Raw genomic sequence first — 23,340 nt, forward strand, 5'->3', positions numbered from 1 at the left:
GTTTTTGTCATGTGTGTTGACTATGTCCCATCTATTGATTAACATCTTACGTGTCTTTCTTTCATGAAGTTTCATGTTTAGATGTAGAAAAGGGTATGGTACCTGATAACCATAGAAAAACATCGTATAATATGCCTCAAAATATATTGGTTGACCGCCCAAAGACCGAAAGGACTGGACATCATTTGTGAATTGTTGTGATTCCCGTAAAAGCAGTTAAATCTATCACTCAGATACACCATCTCATAACCCGGGATGCCACTAAAGGACTTGTGCAAATGCCTGTTCATTTTTAGATTGACTATAGAAACAGCTTACTGAAAGGAATCGGTTAACGTCATCTGTACAAACTCCAGAAAGTCCAGAACACTGCCGCCAGGATAGTGACGAGAACACCAAAATCATGCATTGGCAGCTCAAAGAAGCGAGAATCAACTTTAATATTCTATGCATGGTGTACAAATGTCAAAATGATACGGCATCACCATATCTTTCTAATATGGTGGAAGACTACATCCCCGCAAAGACTCTTCGATCTCAAAATCTGAATCTTCAGAACACACCGCAGTATAATCTGAAGTCCTTTAGTCACGCAGCTCCGCAACTATGGAACTTCCTCTGGACGTCACATTTTAATCATCAGTATTGCATTCAACTCCAAATTCAAGACGCAACTATTTTCAGACCATTATTCATTATATTATTCCTGAACTATAATTCATAGACATTTACTCCTGATATTGTTCACAGGTTTTATTTCGGGCAATTATTCATAGGTTTTATTGCACACTATTATTTCAGTGCGTGCGTCTTTTCTCTGATTTTATTCGCTTTGAGCACGCACCTTGTGGATGATACAGCGTTTTATAAATGCTCATTAGTATATTTCACAGCCAGGCTGGTAAGGCTCCTCATCAACCCCTGGACTCTCTACACGCAATCCAGACAGCAAATGGGGCAACTCCCTGGAAACGCTGCCAAGTCGAACCCACCAAGGACGTCTCGGAGAACATGTAGGCTCCCCAACACTGGTGCTTCCTGCATTATCCAGAATGTCAGAAAGGGTATGCTCCCGTTGGAAACCACGGGCACCCTCCTGATGTGCGCCAAGAGTTCAGGAGACAAAGGCACCGAGAACAATTGAGAGTCTGACGACAGTGTACTTGAGATGCAAGCGAGACATGTCAAAGGTGAGGTCGGCGTATTTAGAATGCTCTTCCTGACTCTTGTCAATAGGGACAGAAAAACCATTTGCTGTATCAGAAAGGATACGATCAGGTTTGTTGGCTGCAATTCTTCTGAGGCTGTATATGAGCCTGTTTCACAGAAGTTTAAAAGCATCATTTTCCATGACGCCCTCGACATGTTCAGGGTCGTACCATGGATGGACCTCGGAGTCAAAGCCACAGGCATATCGAAGAGGGCAGAAAAAGCAACGGGCCATGCCATCATGTTGTTTGAGATATTTTGTTTGTGCCAAAGAAGGGCATCCACTTACAAGGTGTTGGGCAGTCTCTGTAAATTCATTACACAGTCGACGTTGATTGTTTAAGAATCACATTCTGGCGATTGCGAATGGGAAGCGACTGGTCCTGGGCATCTAAAAGGAAGACCTCAGTTTCACATTTAAGACCAGCAGAACTTTCTGGATTGCTATTCTGTTCTATGCATGTTCAATGCATGTACACACGAAACAATGGCTTCTCAGAAAGTTTCTCCACTAATGACCCATTCTGGACAGACTTGGTGAATGACTTCACCTGGTTTACTCCCATGACTGTACCGTCCAGCAGTACATCACCATCAACAAAGTCAACCTCAAATTTTAAAAAATTGTCCAACAACCTTGGCACGCTTAAAATAGCTGTGGAATTCCTTGTTTCATAATGATTTTTGCCATGCATCACCAACGAATCATCCGATAAATAGGTATGTGCAAAGGTACACGATAAAATTGCATTCCAAGATAGTTGTAGGCCTGACTGATCTTCCTCAAGATATTCAGTAACTGAGTAAGTCCGATAGTCACTAACTGGGATCAATATACTGAAGAGACTTCAGAATCAATTAGTGAGGACAGAGTCATATGCATTTTGTAATCAGTCCAGCACATGGAGAGGTTGCGGAGGTATGTTTTAGCCCTCTTGCAAAATAATCTTTTGCACAGGAAGTTGATCCTTGAACCACCAACATCCCTTTCTCTCTCCCTTCTGCTCTCTGTAAATTACTTCTTTAGAAGAGCAGTAAAAAGACATGAGGTTTGTCAAATGTCATGTTAAGATTTGTATACTGAGTATTCAAACATGTGATAGGGAGGAAGTTATGGGGATCAGTCAAGTCTCTTTTCTTTGGGTGGAATATTAGAATATTGTACGACCTTTCTCATTTCAGGCAATCTGGTGACAGTAACAGACAAACGTCACAGCTATTTTATCATGCATTGCATGATCGTAATCACGAAGCCGAAGTTTTGAGGTTACAGTCTCCGGGTATAGACCATAACTGTTTCCAGAACCTTTCATTGGCATTCATGGAGGTCGTCTATCATGCTCACCATGACCCTTTCATTTGAGTTGCCTGTAAATGTGCTCTCCAATATTTCTAAAGAGTTTATTTTCTTTGATAAATTTGTTCTTCTGTTCCCATTTGTTCTTTTTTCCGGTCCAAGCTTTTATATGGGCCTTAGGGGAATCAACGATGTGGAGAAGTACCTCTAATTTTGTTGTATTGTGATTTTAATATCCTCCAAATTGCCTTTTTTGCCGTTCAGACTTTGAGGTCCCTGACGATCTTATTTCAAGGCACAGCTCAATCCAAGAAATGTGTCTTCTAGTTGCAGTATCTTTTTACAAGAAACCGGTTTTTCTTTGGTCTTCTGTTGCTATCATTAGATGGTTTGCCCTAAGAATCTGTGTGAAACTCCTCCAAAGTTCGAGCGGCAGCATAGACGAAGGTTTACTTCATGTAACGAAAAGTCCGTAGAAAGTTTAAGAGAAATATTTTCATTAAGTACATCAATTACATTTTGGGGAAACGACAGCCTTAGTTCTTTAATTGGCCTCCATTTCTCCAAAGGTAAGTCACAAATTTGCTTATAAGTTGAATTACATAGACATTCATAAGCCGCCGGAATTGATCTCTGAGATTTTGCTGCGTCAGGTAAGCACACATGGGCATTGCATTGTCCCAATGCGGCTTAAGCGACTTGTCATTGATACGTGGATTATCAGGCCATCCTTTCGCCGTCGCTTTCGGTTTGACCAACATATTCTTGGTCGGGTTCCTTGCCTCCCGCCGGGACAAGTGCTTAGTCTCTGAATATGCAATGTTGATTGTAACAAACAAAGCGAATTACATTGAAATTAGCCCAAGGCCGACCAGAGATTCGGAACCTGAACCTGGGTAGACTTGCCCAATCTAGGCCCACCACGGAGAGGCACCGAGGAGTAAAAGATTACCATATCTTAGCTGATGTCCCTATCGCCCGGTCCGACCCCCGCCGTCGTCTGCAACACCCATCCTGTTTTTTCTTTTGAGACAGCCCCTTCTATCGGTTTCTTTTTATAGTGACAGTGATACTTAATGGTAGCTGCATGAATGTTATTATTTTTACGTCGGCTGTCGTCTAATATCAAAATGGGCATTTAAAAAGCGTCGTTTGTAGTACAATATTACCGCACTCTAATTTGCTTAAAACAATGTTCTGTTCCAAATAAGTCGCCTTGGCCAAAACCCCGCATTGCTTATTTTTGCACTAATCTCTCCTCAGTAAAGTCTTTAATCTCCCTACCTCTGACACAGTAATTAGGCCGATCTTCGTATAACAGATATTGCACACTTTCACATGGCAACTACGTAAGTTGTGGAGATAAATGTGAAAACAACGGGTTTTTTTCTTATTTCCGACAGACCGTTAGTCATTCTGCAGTATTAGAAGAAATGTTTTAATGTAGACTCTTCTCGGTATAAACTGAATACGTCATTTGCCAGAATGCCCTCCCTCAAATTGCACTCCAAACGTGGGTAGTCAGAGACCGTGAAATGAAAGTAATTTGTTGTCCCTGATATAATATACGTTTGATATAAAGATCAACCTTGCAGATGCATGTGAAACAGGTGAGGCCATGTGTTGCTGCAATAAGGGCGGCTGAAATCTTTGACAGACAGAAAGTGATAGACAGAAATGAACGCTCCCTTCATCCAATCCACTTTCGTGCTGCCAGTTTTCAACGAACCCGAAACAAGGGAGATAACTGGTGTCAGACTTTTAGAAATTGTCATCGTTAACGATTCAGGTTTTAGGGGGAATCCCCGGTTTCGTACGCCACGACGCCATTATAACATTCCAGAATACGAGGTGAGAGTATTTCGTCGTTAGCTTCATATTCACTGTGTTTTATTCTGGAATGTTATTCCTAGAGAAACTTAATGTCAGTTTGTCACATATCCAGTTATCAGAAGGTGTTAGGGTTTCGAAACGTTCCGAAAGAACGGACATTCGATTAGGACGCAGTGACCTCGTCTTGGCACGGAAAGAGTTCTACAGTCCATACTGCTGTGTCACAGTAAAACATTATGTGGGATTGGTGCTATCGTTTAATCCTTTACGTGCGCCAAGATGTTATCAGCATCACATGAACTGAATGCTGTCACAAAATACAATACATGTAGGGTACACATCCATACAACTGGCCGGCCATCTCGTTGCAAGTCCAGGTTCACCACACAAAGCGAAAAATAGACCTTAAATTTATAAATGTTTGTTGCCTACGTATAAGATGTAAGTATCATAAATAGTTAGAAGTATTCGCAGAATAGACTCAGTGCAGTTATTCATTCACTTTGTACAGCTGAATTCACTTACAAGGTCTTGATACTTCCAGAGCTGAACCAACCCAATGATTTTTTGACTATCTGTCTGTTGTGTGTCTCAGAGGGTGGGGCAGGGTTTTGGGCTTAACTGTGTTTGACACAACAGGTTTTCAACTTGTATCCATTCACACTGACAAAGTATTGACATAATTATTCATTTATAAGTGCCTGTCAAAGCAGGATATGCTAGGCTGAAACGACCCAATCATGTGAGTTGTGGATTGTGACTTAATTTATGATAAATATGTTAGGGTATGTTCTTTCTATTACTGGGAAACCCGTGCTTCAGTAAGTTATTTCCTGGTCTGGGAAGACCGAGCAGCATTGTATGGGAAAGGTATGTATGTTACAATTTCTTCCATCTGTTGATGTGGTGATTTGAATCATCAATCTGCAATTTCATAAATAAACTTAATACAGATGTGCCTCATAGAATTAGCAGAGTCTGCTTTTATTATTAAATCCTGTGTTTGCCATGAAATGACTTCTTTTCTCTTGTCACCAGTCTTAGACTGTTTTACTGTAGGTAGTATATGCTTTTTCTATTATATAGTCAAAATGCTTTTTTACTGTATCCAAAATACATTTTTGCTGTAATCCAAGTTTCTTTTTGCATTACGTGTGAGGTTATTGACCATTTGACTAAATCTGACATTATCACAGCCACAATCCTTGTGTAAATAGTTTCGTGTGTTAGTTGTATTCATTTGTATAACATATATTCAGTGTTATCATGTCATTCTTTTTAACTTCAAAGCCCACATCAATTTATGTTACAGAACAGAGCACAATAAATGTACATAAATTTCACTTGACAAAGACATTAAAGGCATCCCTGGACAATTTAAGTCTGTATGAGGAAGGTCAGTGTGATTTTGATGAACTAAAAATTCACATTGTCCACAAATTTACTCATTCTGATATGGTTACTCCTCTTTTAGTACCAAAGAATCAAAATATGCAAGAACTTGTTACTGGCTGTTACTTCTATGTGCAGAATCTTTTACATAAACTACCAAAAACATGCTAATTTACTTCATGAGTTTTCAATAAGATATGTTGTATTATCAACTGAGCTAAAGACTGAAAGTTGCTGACAGTTATTATTTGTTGTGTCTCATACAGACCTTGAAACAAAATCATGACAACCTCTTAAGCAAATCTGCCTTTCTTTTACAAGTCTAGATATCTTCGTTTTGTGAAAATGTGATTTTATTTCTATAGCACAGTAAACATTATACAAAAAAAACCCAAAGTGTTAATCAGTTTCCAACTCAAGGGACAAAATGTTAGTCTCATGTTTTTGTTACATAAAGCAGTGGACCAAAATGTATACTGTGCCCTAGACTGCCACCTTGTGCCTATCCCCTAGGTCTTTATTGTGTAACATGGAGGCATGTCCTGATCACCTCAAGTTCACAGCTGTCGTCGCAGTTGTCGTAAACCTGTCAACCTTCACAGGTCATGAAGCACACTTTCTCGATTGATCTATGACTTAAGTGGGAGAGAGAGTGTTTACATGCACACAGATATGCACTGCGTTTGTGTAGGTTCTGCATTACATGGCTAGTCTGTGCAAGTTTACTGTGACTAGAAACCAAGTATGCCTCAGTTTCACAGCAGTTAGTCATTACAGTGCAGATGATAGTGCTGTGAGTCAGGTGTTGGTCAGGACATTCTAGGTTGATAGCATGAACAATCAGTGGTCAATAGCAAGAGCAGTGGTTACTGTCTCAAGGTTAGGGGGGTCATACAATCCAAGACATCTTTACCACTGGATTTAGAGAGTATAATTGTCTGTTAAGACAGGATTTGGATTCTGGAGCCACACAAAGACAGGTCTTAATGTTTTGTTAATATTGGAAACATGAAACACCAAATAAGATTATTATTGATATTTGTGAGTGAGTGAGTAAGGTTTAGTGCTGAGTTTAGCAATATTCATGTAATATTACAGTAGGGGACACCAGAAATCTGCTTTTGAAATCATACACATGTGGAGAACAAACAAGTGTCTATGGCATGACAAGCGAATAAGTTTAATCCAAAGGCTAACTCACCTTCACCGTTTGTGAAGTAATTGGCCATGACTAATATTTAAGTTTGAGTGCTTATTATGAGACTTTTGACATGTCCTAGAGAGTTTCCAGATCAAGTATTCAGAGTTGTGTCCCTTACCTGTGCCAGCATATGTTCAGTGTATATTTGAATCTTTTACCTGCCAGTTATGCTCTAATACCCTGGGATATTAGATCTTTGTCAAGCTGAAGATGTCTTTAAACTGCATAACTTTGGTTGTACTTTTATTGTTATTTGACTGAAGTATTGCTTGAGGTTTTCAAACTAAAAACATAAATTTTCTGAAATTTCATATTTGATATTTATTATTGTATTTCATCTTTTCTGTGCCTTTTTTTTCCATGTGTATCTCTGCTTGTCCTCAGCTGTAGCATCTGTAGGTGTAATTGGCTCCAAAAATATTCCCCCAACACCCAAAATGGAAAAGTACACACCTGTGTTTCTTCAGTAAAGATAAGAAAGCTTTTACCCAGGTGTCTGCAATGCAGTCACATTTGAGTTTGCAGGGATTAACAAAGAATCTACATGTATGTCAAGCAGACAAAATCATCACTGATTTTGACTCTTGATTCAGGTTGTTGTGAAACTGAAAGTGAAACAAGTCTAGAATTGGAACATGAAACAGCTTCTCCTCATGAACCTTAGTACAAATGAAAGTTTAAAATTGAGAAGTGAAAGGAAATGTGGTTTTGAGAAGAACCTCATTAGAATGGACAGATTTAAGAGGCGCACATATCAGATACTATAACCAAAAAGCTCACAGACCCAATGCCTATTTCTAGGACAGCTACCATGATCTGAAGGAAAGCGTTTGCACTGAGAGTGTAAGTTGAATGTTTAGGTCCCAAGGTGGGTCATACCTCGGCCCACTTACACAAAGCAGTCTTATAGCCATGACTATTGTAAGCCTATGTTGGAGAGTGGGGGTTACGTTCATGGTAGAACTAAGATTGCTTTGTGCAAGTGGGCCCAGAAGATTTAAAAAGATGGAACTTCTTCCTTGCCTGGTGATCAGGGTTAAGGAAAGACTGATAACACAGCATTGCCAGAGTGTGGGATCTTTGTTACAACTGAGGAAAGTCTTTTAGTAGAAGAATGCTATGAAGCTGGCATGAGTCTCAAGTGGCACAAGCAGACACTCACAGACACACAGACATATACACAGACATCCACATTGCCTTGAAATTGCGACCTGTGAAGATCTGGGTTAGAGTTGATCTCCTGTGGCCCAGACGACTATATACTTACTTATAACATGTATCTCTCAGAGGAATGTACCTCTCAGAGGAACTTAGAACATGTATCTCTCAGAGGACTTCCTGTTAATAGTGTTATTTCTGACTTGGATAAAATCTCAAAGTACCTGAACTATTTAATACCATGATAACATATACGATAACTGTATCTCACCAAAGATAACAATGTTTGTGAGATCTATTTTGCGACAGAGGTCTAGTGTCTCCTCTGGACACTGCTTTTATACTGATAAACTTTCATGGCGTGATGGAGATGAGGAGGTTTGTGCTGGAAAATAACCATTGATTTGTCCATGTTATCATTAGCTTATCATTGTCCCATCAGCTGACTTCATTATGTCAGGTTTCGATTATTTGACTTCATTGATAGTACTGCGAGTCACTTTGTTGTGTGCTTAATAGTTGCAGGAAGTGCATCAATATTTCGGATGAGTTAGCTTGTTTTCTTCATAAATGTTGGTTCAATCCTTTGTAAATGTAAATGTAGGTTCAATCCTTTTTAAATGTGGGTTTCAACTTTAACATAATCTGGAGTAATATTTCTCCATTTGCTAGCAGTGACCGTAGGCCTCCCACTAGGCCCAGGACCTGAGTTCTCAAACAGTGATCACTTTGAAATGGTCCAGTATCATATAGTTAGGTGATATCCAGGAACCTTTATGATGTTATTGATGTCTCCCAAACTTACTAAAGCCAGTGCCTTCAGTCATCATGATTTCAGAGATGAGATGCAAACAGTTGTTATTTCTGACAGTAGAATGAAGCCAATTATGCTTGTGATGATTATTAATTGTCTTTTTGAGCTTTTATTTTTCAGCAAATCTTTGACTCCAAGTATCCCGGATATTGCCATTTACCACCTTTATTTCAGTCTGTCAGCTTTGTTCTTTACCATCCTTGAGGTCTGTTAGGTTGAAATAGATCATGACGAAGTGAACAGACATAAGATGTTAAACATTATAAAAGTGTAAGTTTTAATCTACTGTTAAGTCATGTAGATGTGAAATGTTGTCCAAAATATTGGTGTCATTTGGCTTCAAAATTCTGATGATACCAATAAGTAAATTACAAGAAGTAGGACAGAGATTTCAGATAACTTGGAACATTACTGTTCAGATTACAGTTTTAGGATGGGGCACCAAAGGCAGAAGATAACCAATTAATCATCACACACTCAGCGATTGGGGAAGCAAACTTTGACAATGGGCCATTTTCAGGATTATTAGCTATTTCCTGAATTTTGAATGGCCCACTGCCCTTGTATCAATGGTAAACTTCCAAATTTTAATGGGCCATTTTTCATTCTAATGTGCAAAATGGCCCATGGCCCCTGCCTTTCTCAATCCCTGTTCACTCCACCCATGAAGATCTTGGTTAAAATTGGTCAGGCTTGATGACTTGGTTGACATGTCATCTTATCCCAATTTGTAGATCAGTGCTCATGATTTCAGTGATTGTCTGGTTCAGACTAAATTATTTACTGACCAATGTGATGCACAAGTGTTTGGTTGTTTCCGAGGAAGCAGTAACCTGCATTATTTCATAAGTCACTCCACATGAGCAATGATTCATTCCAGGCCCTCACAAAATTCTCAAAAGGAACAGTTCTCTACACTGTCTGTCAACAGGACCCTCGTTTGACCTTTAAATATAATAATTTGGTTTAGGGGGCCCCTCATGTTTGTGAATCGAGGTAAAACCCATCCATTTGACAGAATGATGGCTTTGTCCTTCATGTGAGCTCCACCAGTTAGTCTATTTCATAATTCAAAAAGTGTTGGCCCTGCAGTTATATTTATGCACATCCCTCCCTCAGTCAGTCACACACTGATTTGCCCTTGCTGTTTCAGACAAATCATGGACAACCCAGCTGATGCCAGAAGAAGGAACCCAAAATCAATCACACATTTTATTTTTAACACCGTCAGTTTTGTATGGATTTGAAAGAGGTCGGATTGAGTCATGGAAGCAAGGGATCAAGCCAGAGTGCTCTACATAAAGTCCTTAAAGAATGAACAAGTGCTGGGGTCTCAAAGCATGGGGCAGGTGTCAAAGTCTGTTAAAAAGTTGGTTCGAGATTCCCTATCGCGCATCGAAAGGCAGTGTCGATTTCAATACCAGGAGTTTTGGACTGTCATAGAAAAGACTGCACAGATGGGAAAGTTGATTCCCGACAAAGCAGCTGAGGCCTTCCAAAATCTTGAAAAATATTTTATTCTGTTATACAAGATGCCATGGAAACGTGAATTTAGGAAACTGAAGGTGAGTTCTGATGATTTGTTTATGTCCATACAGGTTCAGATGATTTAGATGGCCTAGAGGGCCTTTTTTAATCTTTCATAGCGCTACAACGGTTGCCATACATTAACATTAACTTATCACTGTCTTAGCACTAAGGGACCTTTGAAAAGCTAGGCCCAGGCTTTTTGATAGGAAATGGAAGGCTTGTGGAAGGAAATAGAGGTCTTTGAACAGGAAATAGAGTCCCTTGTAAGGAATTATAATGTTTGTATTGGACATGATGACTTCCGGGTATGATGTAGAGGAACTTTGAATTGGCAGTATATGTTTTCTGTGGAGAAAGAAGCTTTTGGATAGGAATATGTATAGAAAACAGATACCTTTGGACAGGAACCTAGGCCTTTGGATACAGATACAAGTGGATTGGAAATACAAGCTTCAAATAATTCATGATAAAAAGTTTGGATCATAAGGTGAAAAATATGACAACGACCATAAACGACCAATGTTTATGCAGAATGAATGACATCCTAATGGTCTTTTAATGGGAACAATTCTATCCAATCTTTTATAAGCTAGCAGTTCGGGTTGGAACTGTTCTTATGCAAACCATGCTTGTGAGGCCACATGAAGAGGCCACTAAAGAGATCAGGTGGTCATCATATCCCAGTGGCATAGATCGATGCTTATGCTGTTCAACACTGGATGTTCTGGTGCACACTGGATTATTTCCAGGCCATGTAGCTGATATATCGCTACGTCTGGCGTCAAGCACTAAACAAACAAGCAAATATAGCGACCTAAGGGTAAATGACACTGCAGATTTGTTCAAGGAACTGAGTATGATTCAGGAGATTGATAATCCATCTATTTCTGGATGTCCACAGGACACGTAATGGAGAGTCCCAGATGGGACACTCACTAACGGAGTTTGGACACAGCCAGCAACTGACTGTTTTAAGAGCATATGCACCGACGTAACCTGAATTAAGTTTATAGTTTTACACCGCTTTTAGCAAGATTCCAGCAATATAACGGCGACGAACACCATGTAGGAATTCGAACTCGGGTCTTCCGTGACGAGCGAACGCTTTCACAACTAGGCAGGCTACCCTACCGCCCCTGTAACACGAAGTTGTTGGCAGATCGTGTTTACTAGCAGTAACCCAACTCACATGAAATGTGTTATTGTGACATGTATATGCCAGCAATTATGTAGTTATGTCAGACTCTCAGTACTTTGGAACCTACCTATGAGGATTTTCTTTGATAGTATTCTGCGTAGTCTCGTTTGAAAAACAACGTCATGAGTGTAATCGTTGGTATATTGCGCGTTTGGATGGGAAAACACGTCAGTTGATCGTGCACCCTGTTCTACGTCTGAGGAGATGTAAATTGTATAATTGTATCGCGTATGTGCATGTGGGAAGACGTAATTTGTATAATCACATACTCGTTCCTTATTCTACAATATGCCACTGGTATTTCAGCCAATGAACTGATCCCGTGATAATACTGTACTCTTCAGACTTACGCGACCCACTTACGCCAAACTCTGGGCCCCGTCTCACAAAGCTCTCGTAAGCCTAAGATCTCGTAACTTTTCTCGTAGCATTCCTACCTCCTATACTGTAACATAGGAAGTAGGAATGCTACGAGAAAAGTTACGAGACCTTAGGCTTACGAGAGTTTTGTGAAAGGGGCCCCAGGTTTACAACGAATGTTGTCAAAGTCGAGTTTGAGAGCGTGAACAGCGACTCCCACACCGACTTAACACCAACAGCGACTTTATTTTTATCGAGAAACAGGGTCGGTCTCTTTTCTTAATAACATTTCCACCAAACTTTCGGTGTTGTCAAACTGAAGTTTGACTTGTGAAGTGTAACTGGTGTTGTTTAGAAACAACCAGTAGCAGTCAACGAAATTGTCACGTGATATTTTGTTCGTCTGGTCAACTGCACGGGCAGAAACATGGCGCTCAAATGACACGAAAACTTGACAAGTGTTTGACGCGAGTTCGGCAACTTAAAATGTTTTTAAACACTTGTGTTGCCAAACTTTAGATTGTTGCGTGAAAGCCGCCTAAAGAGCTATGAAGATCCGGGTTAGTATTGGTTTTTAGCAACGCATGCTTGTCTTGGACTCCAATAACAGGATCGGGTGACCAGATTTGATATCATTGTTGACACGTGTCATTTTATCTTAGTTACGAACTGCGTAGGTAGTTGCTCATGATGTGTATCATTGGATTGTTTGGTCCAGAATCGTTTATTTACAGACCGCTTTTATACATATCTGGAATTTTGCGTCGTCAAACATCAAAACACAAAACTAAATCTTCCCCCGCGTACCAACTGAAGCAGGTCCCAGCATAAAATATACACCAATGTATGATTGCAAATGCGCATTAATATTTATGTCTAATCCGCATTCTAAACTATGTCCTGATATACGAACCTCACATGTATCACATAATACGACGCCATAGATGTAAATGTTATTCAAAGACTGGTTCTGCAATATGAATAACTTCCTGTATTCGGGCGACCTATGCTGACGTCAGTAGAAAATGCATAGATTCGCGTAAGGTTTTATCGCTGTGGGGTCAGAATGGATTTGATTCAGTGGCAATCGGAACCTGAAGAAATGATTCCTTTTCATCAGCCATTATGTAGTGAAAGTGTCTGGCTGTCAGTCTAGACAGCCCGTATTTCCATGAGTTTATAGCATGTTTAGAGAAACATTTCTTCGGCTGAATGCAGTTTTGTGGCTCTTACCACTACACCTTCACATTTTCCTATTACATAAAGGTTATGAGTAACCCGAAACTCTTACGAATCGCGGGTCGATTCCCCACAATACAAAATGTGAAGAACATTTCTGGTATCCCCACGTGATATTTCAGGAATATTGCTAAAAGCGTCGTAAAACCATACCCACTGATTCGTTTCCACACAAAACAGTGTTTGAAGAATTGATCTTCAGTAACCAATACGTGTAAAATTCGACAAACGAGATCGGGTGATCAGGCTTGCTGGCTTGGTCGTTGTATCCCAGTTTCGTAGATCAATGCTCATGCTGTTGATCACTGGATCGTCGGCGCCAGACTCGATTATTTTTAGACCGCCGCCTATAGCTTGACTATTGCTGAATGCGGCGTACGATCAAACCCACCCATTCACTCACTAGCGCATTTGGACATTACATTCAAGTATCTTACGAAAAGAAAATATAATTTTACGACTGATAGATAATTTTCAGACAGCGGCACATAGCTGAAAATTGCTGTGTTCCATGTGAAATTAAAGTCATTCACTCACTCATGAACTCTTGTAACCGGACCCGAATATTAAACGGCCGTGATCACGGAGAACAGTTCTCACCCGGAATTTCAAAGATCAGATATGTATGAATGCACCTTAAATAAAACCTGTCAGTCATGCCGATTATTTCAAGTTGGCCAGTATAACCTTCAAGGGAATTTCCCTAAGTCTGCACAGCCAGTCAGTTGATACTAGACCAGGAAGTGTGTTAATAGTTCAACGTACGAGGATCTCACACAACAGGCTCTATTCAATAATTACATACACATAGAATGGCGTCTTTTTGTGAATCGAACCCGGGTCTTCCGCTTGACTAGCGAACGCTTTAACCACCGTGCTACCCCACAGCCCGAAATATCGCCCATGCACCCTTGAGTTATAACTCGCACATCAACCAAGGCATTGTAGGTATACCAAGATATTGGTTCTCACCTAACAGATTCATCATTAGACGTTTCTCTGCAAACTGTCTGCGTCTTTGGTGATACGTTAACACTAAACTGCTACTCTAAAAAGAATGAATGAGTGAGTGTGGCTTTACTTCCCTTTTAGCAACATTCCAGCAATATCACGGTTGGGGACACCAGAAATGGGCTTAACACATGGGCAATCGAACCTGGGTCTTCTGGGTGACGAGCGAACACTTTAACCACTTGGCTAACGCACCGCTCCTCTTATCATGTGAAGTTTCTAATCATGTGAAGCTTATTATGGTTCAGCTGTTCCATCAGCTGAGATACATTAGTGTCAAAACTGAAGCAATGAAACATGGCACTAATACTACGTGGTGTGTTCTAGTGTGTTTTACGCCGTTTTTAGCGATAGTCCAGCAATATCGCAGAACATCAGAATTAGGCTTCACTGTACCATTAAGGGAATCGAACCCGAGTACTTGGTGTGACAAGCGAAGGCTTTAACACCTACAAGGAAACCCCACCGCCCTCTTACGATTAGATTAATACATTCCTGTGTCTGTGTTCAGATACACTTAGGAACTTGCTGAAACATGTGGAGCTTTTATCTCAGTATTTGTTTTATATATCTATCGTGACCACATTTACTTTATAGAACCAATCTCTTCCGGCTTGTTTGATAACGCTGGTAACATCTATAACGATACATCACATATATCGTGATGAAGTTGTTTAGATGTGTGTCCACTGCTCATTACACCAGGACCCACGTGAAATCCGGGTTAGAACATTGGCCGTCATTGATCCATGCTTGTCGTAAGAGGCGGAGTAAAACTAAACTGACTCACTAATTTCACCAGCCCGTTCCTTGGTACTGTAAAGACGGATGAATTGAGATTCTGTGTCAGTTAGAGTGAGTGAGTGAGTGAATTTAGTTTATGCCGCACTCAGCAATATTCCAGCTATATGGCGGCGGTCTGTAAATAATCGAGTCCAGACAATCCAGTGATCAACAACATGAGCATCGATCTGTGCAGTTGGGAACCGGTGACAAATGTCAACCAAGTCAGCGAGCCTGACCACCCGATCCCGTTAGTCGCTTCTTATGACAAGCATAGTCGCCTTTTATGGCAAGCATGGGTTGCTGAAGACCTATTCTACCCCGGGACCTTCACGGGTCCTTTGTCAGTTAGAGGAAGTAGCGGTTAGGAAGTTTAAATCCAATACTGTTAAAAAGTACCATGCGGAAATGGATTATTTTCACGATGGAATTACCGCAACCTGATTTGATTTGGTTTCCTTCTGTGAAGTATTGTCTCTTGTTCAGTTATGTCTCTGGTGCGATGTTGAACATATTTATAATGATGGTGACGTGTCCTAGCATTCAAAGCGCCTCTCAGAAAATGTTTCAAGTCGGTAATAAGTTTGAATGTTTTGTGTCAGGGGCACTAGGACGGTGGTCTGTCCTAAATGTGGGCCGCAGACAGTAGCCAGACACATACAACACATAAGGGCAATACCTGACATTCCACGGCTTTTGTGATTACTCGATGTGTGTTTAACTTCCGGGTTTGAAATTTAGACACACTCAATATTCACAAGGACGTATTTGTTTACATTACTTCCTTCATTCTTATCCTCTACAGATAATCTGCAAATGGTTATTTAGAGTCGATTCATTTATTTTTTATTTATTTTTTGTTGTTTTTTTATTTATTTGTTTGGGGTTTGTTTTTTTTGTTTTTTTAAAGATCATGTGTTCAAGTCATTCTTAATTTGTGAGATTCCGTAGCGATTTTCAGCTGACCTTAAATACCGATAAGAGTTCCAGGGATTCAGGAATATGTTCTCATAGCCGCTCATGTGTTCAGACACATACCAGATCCTTCAGTATATGTCATACTGCCCATAGTTTAAATACATTTGTCGAATTCTGAGCATACTGAACCATGTACAGTCTGTTTGCTTCCATTTGAGACCGATGAATTGCTCACTAACACAAAATCTATTAATTGCAACAAAACCAATTTTACACAGCCACGTGAAATCGACAGACCAACTCTCATGTGGTGTCTCATAATTTGGGACAACCGAATAAAAAAAAAACGATCATCATTTTCTTGTCACCTTTCGCTATTTTGTACGAGGGGGGCCTCTTGCTGGTAGAACAGCCAGGTGGGCAAGGTGCACATGTGAAATCTTGAAAAATTGTACCGATTCAGCCTGCACGGATACAACTGAGGGAACCATCTCAAAACCCACACGATGTGAGAAAGTCGATTCATTTCAGCTGGTTAGAAACGCCATTAAGTCTCTATATAAACATAATACCTTTGTCTCTCTGCGTATTCTGAAAAAGCATATGAAGACAAATCATTCTTTGGTCATTTCAAAATATCAGTTATGGAAGTTTCTTCTCAAATTTGGTTTCCGTTACAAAAAAGTAGGCTCAGAAAATAGACGTGCACTGTGCGAGAGGTCTGATATTGTCCGACTAAGAAACCAGTACTAACGCACAATTCGAAAGAAACGTACAGAGGGTTACAAGCCTGTATATTTGGACGAAACATGGGTAAATGCTGCCCATACGACAGGGACACAATGGTTCCCTAGCTCCTTTTCAGAGCCCAGTGCCAGAAAATTACCATTTGGCAAGGGAGAACGACTGATTTTGCTCCATGCTGGTTGCAAGAGTCGGGGATCCCTACCTGGCTGCTCCCTAGTCTTCAAGGCAAAATCTAAAGACAACCGAGACTATCATACCGAAAGGGTAGACTCTGACGACAGCGAAACCGATTCGGACAACAGCGTCTTCTGAAAGTGGCAACACTGACTCCCATCTCAAGTGGTAACCAGATAACGGTTTTTGAGATGACCCCCATCTTCACAGCACACGCTTTTTGATTACCTGGCTGTTCTACCAGCAAGTGCAATATAGCGAAAGGTGACAAGAAAATGAGGATCGTTTGTTAAACGACTTCTTTTATTCGGGTTTCCCAAATTATGAGACACATCATCAGAGTTGGTCTGTCGATTTCACGTGCCTGTGTAAAATGTGTTGCAATTATTAGATTATGAGTTAGTGAGCAATTCATCGGTCTCAAATGGAATCAAACGGACTGTAGGCGGATTTGCCAGGGTGTACGAACCTGACAATGACAATACACGGGTTGTTCGAACGACCTTTTCCTTGGATGGAATGTGGCTGCCAAACGCCTGATCGCTTCGAAATTTTAGAGTTTACCTTTACAGTTATAAGTATAAACAGAGTAATAAAATAGTTGTCATAATTTCTTATTTGTTTTTGTCAGTTGTTTAACAAAATCTCAAATTCGATCATTTTTATCATTTATAAACTAAGGCATCCTGAGTTATTTCCCTTTTTGACTTCAGGAAATATCATTGGGAAACATTTTGCGTCTCAATCTGGTGATGGTTAAATGTTATTTTTTAACAATAAGCTTATTTAGAAGATGTTAAGGGTAATAAATTCATCACACGGCGATTAGCCATGAAGCAGCCCAGCCCATACACGTCGGAGGAAGCGACTGACGGAGAACGGGTGGCGGGGCTCGCTGACTTGTTTGACACACGCGTGAGTCGATGCTCATACTGATGATCAATGCATAGTCGTCCGTATCATTTACATACCGCGGCCATATGGTTGGATTAATGCCAGGGGCGGCGTTAAACAAACAGATACAAACTGGTCGGGTGTAACATTCCCTAGCTATATTTTACCCAACATGAAAATGAATGAAATGATGTTCTAAGCAGCGTTTGTCGAAATTCGAGTGCCCATTCGCATAGTTATTATGTTGGTTAAACACAGCAAGATTCACTCAACCAGTCATTAAATTCGACAAATACTTTTTTTGTTTCAGACCTACTGTGGGTACTTCCAGTCGAAAATAAGGTCCCATCTTGAAGACCCTGAATCAATTTTATGCCTTGTTGGATTTCAACCAGACACTGCGAACACACTGGTGCTGAAAGGTGAACCTGACCCTCAGCTTATAATAACAGTAGCATTTGAGTGCGTGGTTGCAACGGTGGAATGTGAAATGCTATCCGAGTTCCACAGGAAAATGAAGGAGGGGGGAGCGAATGTTTCAGATGTCGTGAGGTGGCGAGACACTGGGGTACTTCCTGCAGTCAATAACATTGAAGACGAAGAAAGGAAGGGTTTCAGAAGCAGCGATGGTGAAAGTACAAATGATTCTGCTTATGCATCAGCCGCTCCCGGTAGTGTCAGGAACAAGACTGTTGTTGGAGCCATTGGAGGAGTTCCAAGGAATCTGCCATTCATTGATGAGGACGATCATTTTGTGGACGATACTGGATATGTGGAGGGAACAATAGATGAGCATGTAATGGCCAGTCTGCAGAGGCTGAGTCAGACGCCTCAACCTCAACGTCAAGCAGCCCCTCAGAGTGGCTCCGCCGACTGGGCTTTTGTTCGCGAAGGCCTTGAGACCAGATATGGAACAAAATACTACGATGGAGCAAGGGGAGATGTGATCCGGAATTCCAGGGAAAATATTAGGTTTCAAGCTCGAGATGAACAGTCCGACGAAGGTATTGACATTGAAGAAGAACCACCCGCGGTCAATATTGTTCATCCTCCAATACGTATTTCTTCTCCAAGGTCCCAGACAGTTGTCTCTCAGGACAGGACTTTGGCGAGAGAGTCATCGGGTTATCGGACTGGGTCACAGGTGTTGTACCCACCAAGTAACCATCAGGCAGGACCCGGCTTGTCATCAGCTACTACATCTGTAGGTCCTTCATCGTACGGTTCCCAAGCATCCTACAACATTGCAGCTAGATCACAGCCTATCGTAGCCAGAGGGGTCACTCCCAACACTGGCCATTTTAATATTGATACAATGGCGCGAAAACCCAACATAATCCAGAGGGATTGTGGTTACAGACCTCAGACCTATACCTCCAGTGGCGATGTGGGGACTTCTATGGCTCGTCGAATGAATGACCTTGGGATACCGGATACAGGAAGGTGGCACTGTCACTTCTGTTCGGGGATGAACAATAACCAGAGAGCGATTTGTCAAGTCTGCGGAAAAAGCAGAGGTCCAGAAGTTGATGGCCCCAAATGCGGCGACAGCATCACTGAATGCAAAAAGTGCACATTCGAAAACTCACCAGGAACAGCAATTTGCGAAATGTGTGGTACGCCCTTAGAAAAGAATAATGTGCATACTTACGTATAGTCAATATTTCTAATTCAAATAATAATAGAATACCGGACTCCGTTGAATTAATCGAACGTATTAAAGTAAAATATAAATTTTAGAGAAAACAAAATGTTCTTTCAACAAAATGACTTTCGTTGATGGCTTAAGGCATCTGCTCTATGTAAACGAATCTGAAAAAAAATGAAGAGAACGTATTAGCTATGTGATGTACGAGTTGTTTTAAACTGTTATTAATTATTATAATGTGTAGTCAAAAGCAACGTCGCACTGTTTCACGCTAAAGGCTGCTTTTCCGATTTTATATTTGCGCGTTTGCTGTGAAATCAACGAAATTTCGAGACCTATGTCCTAACAACAGAGAGGATGCTGCATTTTAAGAACAAATTACAGTTTTAAGGACACATGAATGGAACAGTTTATCTTCACACACACACGTCCGACAACTCCTGTTGAGTTTCTCATATCCTCGTGCATTGCCACCTGGGACTGAACAGAACTCAAAAGGGACAAAATGGACTTATTGTCTAGTTACATCTTTGATTGTAAACAGAACTGTCTTAAAAGCCGTCTTTGGTGAACAGGTGTCTGTTTGTGGAAGGATTATGACTAGTGGGGTGTAGAAAATTCACATTTGTTACCAAATACTGCACCTAACATGCTACCTTCCTGATTTCCCCTACCAAGTGCATGTGGCAACCATACTGATTGTAAAGAACTCATTTGAAGTTCATTCTGTACGCTTCTTATAAGCTTTACTTTATAGATGGACACACCATGGACAACCTGAAATATCTTATCAAACAATGGTTTTAATATTGCTCACGACTTCCTTGTTCTCTAACGTTCAAGAACAGTCTGTACTTTAAATTATTCAGTGATGCAAGACGTCTGTGACAGCGAAATCATAGCTTGTCATCGTATCTGTCGGTAACTAGTGGTAAAACTGCAAACAACATCTGTTTGGAAAATATATTTGGCACCATCGACTAGCTACGTCTCCACTGAACAGTCATGAAGTCATTCGAGAACACCAATCAACATTGCTGCGTTGGACGACGGTGGGAGGGTGGACTTGCTTGTCCTCGGCTCCTGAAAATCCGGGTTCGCTTTCAGTACACAATGTACTAAGGCCGTCGTGATATGGCGGTTCACCCACTAAAGATAGACCTCCCAAAAGACCATTTTAGCACACGAATTAGTTGAGCCATGCAGTCCATCCCTGTTTGATTAATGAGCCGACCCAGAGTTCCTACAAAGGACAGTAATAACCCACGCAATGTTAGGTTGTGATAGATTTATAGAATCACTTAGATGATACTTTTAAGTAAGAGTGCCATTTCTGTATAAACAAATCAATGATACTATTCTTGACCTTATGCTGTATCCCTTTATATCAATGCGTTGGGTATTGACATGGACTGCATTCGTGCACATTTGTTTTGGTTGTTATAGGTGTTTGGAGCATCACTTTTAAACCGTTGATTATTTCTTCACCAAACGTGACCCAGGGACCTTATGATCAACTGTGGCTTTTTTAGTTTTGGATATTCTATAATATTTTAACGATTCCGTGGCAACAAGTTTGATAGACTTAAATTGGTGCCAGGGCTTTTTTCCTCGGCAAAACTTAAAAACTGTTCACTGTTTCATCACTTAACTTCATACATACGTAGGTCTAGTGGTGAACTGTTGCCTTTTGGTAGTTTTGGATTTGGATTTCTCATTTGTTTTGTGTGTATGTGTTTCTTGTCCTTTTATAGAAGATGATAATGCCAAAAAGAGTCAAAATATGGTAAATGGTCATATAACCCTGTCTGAACCTAAAGTAAACTTTTTTATCATTGCACATTATTTTCAAGGGTACAGCTTAATTAAGTTTTACACAACCAACCATACAACGTGTTATTTTAAGAAGTCTTTTGGGGTGTCTGTCTTGTGGGATTCAGAAGATACTAACATGGCTGGGGATAACCTGAAAGTTGAAACCGTCCAAGGAAGCTCATCACCCGTCGCACGCAAAACCTTCATTTGCTTGCTGCGATCATTTGAAGATTCACACCAAGAGTAGATTTGCTTATTGCACAGGGTTTTTTTATATACAGAAAGAATACTAGTACATTATTTTATAAGAGGTCACTACTTTAAGTGATTTGATATAAGAAATTTCTATATACTTGTTAGTGCCTTACCAAATGACAAGTCCTTTCAATCAAGGAAAGGCGTGGTTCCTTATTTATTGTATGAAATGACACTGTAGATATCTGATATCAGTTGTCTGCAGAAAGAAATTTGTTAATTTTAGGAATTTTAAGTAAATATGTTACTATGAATGTTTTTATTCGTATTTGAGGCGATTCAGCCATTGACCCGGGTTCGATTCCCCACATGAGTACAATGTGCAAAGCCCACTATTGCTGGAATATTGTAAGATGAAACTCGATCATTCAGAACTGGAATATCTGGCAGTTGAACATCTTCGATAGCAGAATAACCTTTAAGCTTTTGCAGTCTACAATGTCACTGTGTTCATATGGTCCATCATTAGTAGTTTGCACGAAATTTGTTTGAAACGAAATTTGCAAGTGACTATTGCAAGTCAATGTTCAAATGTAGGTGATTAACGATAATCCGATGAAGCTTTAAAGCGCGGATTAGTTTGACCAAACACCCTTGTATTGTCACTGTGATATCACAAACAAGTCCCTCCTTCTTGAGAGAAATTTGGCAAATAGACCGTGAACATTTAAAATAGAAACTCTGATTCGATTGATTTATAGAAAAATGTCCATTTATATATAGTTACATTGTAGTTGGTCTTGTTTTCAAGTCTTTCTTTTTTCCCCGGCCATCTCAGTTTTAATTACATAACAAGATCAGACGTAGTATTGTATGTTTAAGACTATCTGGTCTCCACTCAAGTAGCCTCCTTCCAGGTATTTAAATGGTGTTACAAAGATCAAACTCTCGATGGGTTAGAATGACTTCGTTTGGACTTCGGACATATCAGTCTGTTTTTCAGTCCCAGGTCCGTATTGCCTTCTACCCCTGCCACAACTGGTAAACAATTCTGGCATAGTATGAGATGGATCTACAATTTACCGTGACATCCGTGAGAGCGCCCGATCTGTAACGAAGTGGAATTTCCAGTGTTTTCCGACAGCCTTGACTGGGTTAAGAGGTTATCAGGATAGAGCGGAAGTGGGAAAGTCCGATGTAATTTCATCATTCCAGCAAACCAAATTTCACCAGTAAATATAACACAGTGGTTCGAACAACTGGTTGACACAAAGCCAGATATAAAGCTTTTCAACATATATATAGTCGTTGGCTGTACATGGAAACAACTCAGCATGTGATATGTTTATGTGTAACTGACAGTTACCATCTAATGTACCTCCACCAGAATTATATACATCCTCATACAAGCTACAGAATACAAAACGTGTATGACTCAATAGCCACCAGCCATCAGGATTAACTTACCGTATGGAAGGAAAGACGTTGCAAAACAGCCGATGGAGTAGTACGGACCTACAAAAGACCTACAAATCTTCCAACACGAATCCATGGATGAAACCGAGACTCCTTCATTTAATGGGAATTGCGATGGCGCGAATTGGTTGTACCAGCATATGTTAGTAATATTGTTCTTAACCACTTTACTTTCCCTCAAAGTAACTGATGGTTCAGCAATTATTGATGGTCAGTCTTTTCCAGAAAACGAAATTTGTCGATTTTGTCAAAAAGGCTGACTACTGGCCCGCGCCTTGTCCTTAAACACCATCCAGCACTTGCATGTCATCCTTAGACTAACGCTGATTTACTCCTGTGAGTAGATGTATTGTATCGAATCTTCGAATGCAGTATTATGCCATGATTATTATGATTATCAATGTTTCATCGAATTGATATTGATATGTTTTCGTTGTCCGTCTTTGTC

At 40.3% G+C, this 23,340-nt stretch overlaps 1 protein-coding gene across 4 annotated transcripts in view; it reads left to right on the forward strand.

Moving 5' to 3' along the window:
• Positions 1-20,218, forward strand: part of LOC137257376 (uncharacterized) — a 37,675-nt gene extending 17,457 nt beyond the window's left edge. For 3 of the 4 annotated variants that reach the window (XM_067794711.1, XM_067794710.1, XM_067794708.1), the window contains exons 3-4: positions 10,058-10,469; positions 18,069-20,218. In XM_067794711.1, coding sequence (XP_067650812.1) covers positions 10,170-10,469; positions 18,069-19,415 — 1,647 coding nt within the window. In that variant the 5' untranslated portion in view covers positions 10,058-10,169 and the 3' untranslated portion in view covers positions 19,416-20,218. Of the gene's footprint in view, positions 1-4,232; positions 4,358-10,057; positions 10,470-18,068 lie in introns of those variants that run through there. The other variant, XM_067794709.1, reaches the window with a different exon arrangement.
• Positions 20,219-23,340: the final 3,122 nt, after the last annotated feature.

The sequence above is a fragment of the Haliotis asinina genome, chromosome 12 (genome assembly GCF_037392515.1).
Source record: "Haliotis asinina isolate JCU_RB_2024 chromosome 12, JCU_Hal_asi_v2, whole genome shotgun sequence".
Taxonomy (NCBI): Eukaryota; Metazoa; Mollusca; class Gastropoda; order Lepetellida; family Haliotidae; genus Haliotis; species Haliotis asinina.